We start from the raw sequence: 4538 nt of genomic DNA, 5'->3' as shown, positions 1-4538 counted from the left end.
ACGGTACACTGTATCTACATTTTTGTGTTCTCTATGCATGATTGATGTGGACTGATATTAAAATTAAATTTTTATGGATTATTTACATTGTACATATTATAATGTATGGCTACATCAGTACAAAGTCATGTATAGTAGGGCCCAGCAGGGGGGGGGGGGGGGGGTACCGAGCCCGGGTACATGTACTACACATGCATGCATCGTCCACATTCCCGATCCCGCGCGGCCCGGTTGATTCCGAATCAAAACACCAGTACGAGCTCTAGCTCTGTAGACTGTAGCCTGTACAGCCGCGCTGAGCTGAGTCTTTCGAGATCCGCATTTTGAAGCTCTTTATGAGAATAACCAGTCTTGGGACGTGCGTGGACCTAAACGCACGCCTTCCGGATCTGCTTTTGTTGGTGTTAGGATTCCATGAGAATAGAGTCTGAATGTCAGTTTGGCTCTCAGAATGCATACGATATGCAACAAAGCAATACTGTAGTTTTTCACGATATCTGAGAATGCTCAAATTGTAGTTGTGAAATTAGGTTGCAATTCTTAGTAATTTCTTACCACTGGGCAGTTTTGCCTGGATAGTATGGTGCAGAGCTGGACGGAGTACGCCATGACGAGAAAGCTATTGCGGAATATCACATGCGCGGTGGTGGGCTTCTGCCTTGGAATGCTGCTGTCCTCTTTCATCTTCCTGCCAGACAGCCATTGTGTGGACCCTCCATCGTCAGAACAGCCAGAACCATCAGCAGTTCAGTAAGTGCACTCATATTTCTTTGCAGCTATCATGGTGACAAACGCGGTGTTCGTCCACGTAGAGAAGTAGGAGCAAACGTTCAGTAGTCGCTTGAGACTACACTGTATAGCTGAAATTACTCCACATATAGATTTCAGAATACTACATCTGTTTTGAACATCATGGAGTTCCATATGTATATACATGTAGGAGAATCAAGAAACTACACGGCGAATAGGCATCTGGGCATATAAGCATGTGCCAAGCACGTGCAACTGGGAGTTATAGAAACCAGGGAGACAATGCGGGCGGGTTTTTACACGACACAGTGTGGGTCTCTGTAAGACTCTGCCCGCTCTTGCCGCCTGTTGGGTGCAATGCCGATTTATGCACGCTTTGTGCCTCATCATTGATCTAGAATGCGTTTTGCTGTCATCACGTGAATTTCAAATCTGTGGCCGAGACTCTTGTTTTCGGATACTAGGGTTCACTGTTATCTCAGTGGGCTGGTACGGCTGCAGGTGGAATCCTGATAATTTGAATATGGCTAAATTAGAACATACCGCTTAATTAGAAGTTTCTGCCGGGACCGATTTCCATCGATAGATTCGATACAATTCCCATAATTATAACAATTTCTGATAATTCGAACCTTGATTGGGTATGTCCGGTTAATTAGAAGTCCCACGGAATACGTAGAAAATGTGTGGGATTTGTTCTGATTATTCAAAGTTAACAAAGCATAATTAGAAGTTCGCTGTACTTTCTGCAAATCAGTTTGGTTTGCATGCGCACGCAGTTCAGTGTCCACTAAATCTGTGTCTAAGGTGCGTAGTGCAACTCTGCGTGTCAATGCGAGCATGTTGACATAATAATGTGTTTTGGGTACCTGTTTGGATAATTAGAATGTCCGGATAATTAGAAGTTTTCCCTGGCATTTTGGGGTTTGAATTATCAGGATTCCGCCTGTATTAACCCGATTCACGATACCACTTCCTGCAATGCGATACGCTACATGCGCCGAACGGCAACTGCAGCACACGATTCGCACTCGTTTTGGTTTGTAAAATAGGAGAAAAACACATGAGAACGAGTTTATATGAACAACTATCCACGACTGTAACAAGGCAATTTCACACATCCAATCAAGAAGGCACTCCTCCTAACTTGTGGATATTTTATTTACAATCTTCGACTTCAAACTTATGCTGTAAACTAGTTTGATCCCCTGGGTGGAGATAACAATGCCTTGATTCCACCAAGAGTACATAACCCCCAAGAGTGTGCAACTGCCTGCACAACCTCTATGCAGTGCTGTGACGGCATGAACTTCACATCACGTGACGTGGTTCAAAAGGTTACGCTGGCAAACAGTGCAAAGTGACCACAAGAGAGTTGAACCCAAAGCAGGGTTGCGTACAACCCTGTACCTATCATGCACAGGGTGCAAATAATGTGTACGGGTTCATCACGTGATGTGAAGTTCTGCCATCGCAGACCCCATAACTGGAGTTGCATACTCTAGCGGGTTATGCACTCTTGGTGCTGCATCACTCCCTGATCTGGACTGGATTGGTCGACCATTGATTATGCATGTCATCACGCTGTGTCGTGAATCTTTCAGCGCATGGGAAACAAAGCATGTGCAGCTTGCTGCAGTTCTACGCTAATCTGTGGTCTGCTTTCTCCTTTGTGTGTGGTGTTGGCTTGGTCTGACTTTGCATTGCATGCTTTTTTGTGTTGTGTTGTGTTTGGAAAGAAGAGAAATGAAAGCTAGTCTGACTGTGTGAGAACCTGAGTAATCAGTGCGTGTATGCAAGAACACTCGGAAGCTCATCAGAATAATAATACATTCAGACCTCGCTTATCCGGTTCTCTTTATCCCTCCCCTCGCCATCCGGAAGAAAATAGCTGGTTACAGATTTACAGCACACGTGGTGCATCCAAAACGAGAGTGGCACGGGCAAATGCCGGAGTGGCCAACAGCTACGAAAAGAGAGAACAATGGGAGTTATTGGCCATCCTTGCTCCTCGACTATAGTGACTGTTGCTGTTGAGCACTGCTGATAAATGTATGGAAAAAATGAATACAAAATAGATTTCCCAACCACGTATCACCGCCATGAGTTTGTAACTGAGAGGCTTACCACTTTGTAACATTGCTTGATCGATTTTAGGGGCATACACATGATGACTGACCTGGGGACGGCAACATTAATATAATTTACTAATTTCATCCATCGCACCTAGAAATATTACTGTGCGTTGAGTTACTCACTCTTGATATGTGGGCACTGAGGTGACATCTGACACTAGCTGGTATTTTTGCTACATCTTACACCAGTGCACTGTGCATTATCATTTTGTTGGAGTGTGTGTATGTGTGTGTGCATGGGTTTGTGGGTGTGCGCGGGTGTCTGTGTGAAAGCACGTCGCTTTTCGTGAATTTATCACCGCATTGTCTTCTTTGAATAATTGTTGTTGGTATCATACTTCTTTGAGGTATCATTATCTTTATGATTCTGGCACGTCACGGTGGGTGCCATGTAGCATATCATACTTCATAGCATCACAAATTGCATGTATATAACTGCTCCTTTGCAAACTTGCACACCATGGCATACCTGATGAGGGCAATTTTGCCGAAACGTTGTAAAAAATTGATTGAGAAATGAGTTAGAGTTTGCAGCGTGAATGGGAAGAGCGAGTCTGCTCTGAAACCTTCTTTTTTTCCTATGAATGAAGCTGCAGGAAGCCTCACCACTGCTACTAATTTCATCCAATTCCTACAAATTGGGCTCGCTTCAACCTTGTCGACCTTCCACGACGCCAATATTTTGTCAGCTGTTTCCTCTGAGGATAGCTGCAGATGGCCAAAAAAAGAAACTTCAGGTTGGCCTCGACATACCCAAGGAATGCATAATTTACTCAATTTGTTACAAAATAAAACTGTTACATAAATAGCAGATCACCTCGTACATACCGGCAAGAGTACATAACCCCGGGGGTTATGTACTCTTGATATCGGTAACTCCCAAGAGTGTGCAACTCCAGCTAGGGCATCTGCGACGGCCAAACTTCGCATCACCTGACGAACCTGTACTCATTCGCAAGTTGAATCGCAACACTGCTGAACCATGTCACGTGATGTGAAGTTCTGCCGTCGTATACAGCACTGTATAGAGTAGAGGTTGTGCAGGCAGTTGCACACTCTTGGGGCTTGTTGTACTTATGTTGTATGTCACGAAAGTCCTTTTAATAACTAGTGTACAACCGAACCTCGGGCCTCCGACTTCCTCACTTCCACGGACCCGACTGCTCCTCCACGGAAATGCAACTAAGTTTCTCGCTCCCACACAATGCTCCCCATGGCATAAGAATACATTCAAACTACACAGGATCGCCTTGGAAAATACAACCACTCAGCTCGGTCCTGAAGGTGTCCAGACTTTTTAGGTCCCGCTGTATGCATTTCGACGGAGGGGGGGGGGGGGGTGGTACTTGTGAATAAGCGATCACTGTATGCATTTTGAAAGGGAGGGGGGGGGGGGCTTGTGTTCGTATTGACAGGGGGGGGGGGGGGGGGGGGGCATTTGTCAAAGCGATCACTATGTATTTCGACAGGGGGTGAGGCCTTGTGTGAGCTTACAGCCTTACAGGGTCAGTTTCAGTGCTCATTCTAGTGAATATGGTAAGCAGTTTTAGTGAGTAGGTCAGTGTCAACAAACCCGGTTGCAGTAATGATGATTGACTGGTGATGCATGTGTTTGTTCGTAATGGTCCCTGTGGGGGCAGTTGACTTTCACTT

General features: G+C 45.2%; 1 protein-coding gene across 1 annotated transcript in view; it reads left to right on the top strand.

Annotated features, from left to right (window-relative positions):
- The first annotated feature begins 297 nt into the window (after positions 1 to 297).
- The window catches only part of LOC135817534 (chondroitin sulfate synthase 1-like), a 12381-nt gene continuing 8140 nt past the window's right edge, over positions 298 to 4538 (top strand). The window contains exon 1 of the mRNA XM_065330741.1: positions 298 to 750. Coding sequence (XP_065186813.1) covers positions 581 to 750 — 170 coding nt within the window. The 5' untranslated portion in view covers positions 298 to 580. The remainder of the gene's footprint in view (positions 751 to 4538) is intronic.

Source organism: Sycon ciliatum, chromosome 5 (assembly GCF_964019385.1).
Source record: "Sycon ciliatum chromosome 5, ocSycCili1.1, whole genome shotgun sequence".
Classification (NCBI taxonomy): Eukaryota; Metazoa; Porifera; class Calcarea; order Leucosolenida; family Sycettidae; genus Sycon; species Sycon ciliatum.
Note: the sequence above shows the minus strand (reverse complement) of the source record. Positions and strands in the feature narration are given on the sequence as shown.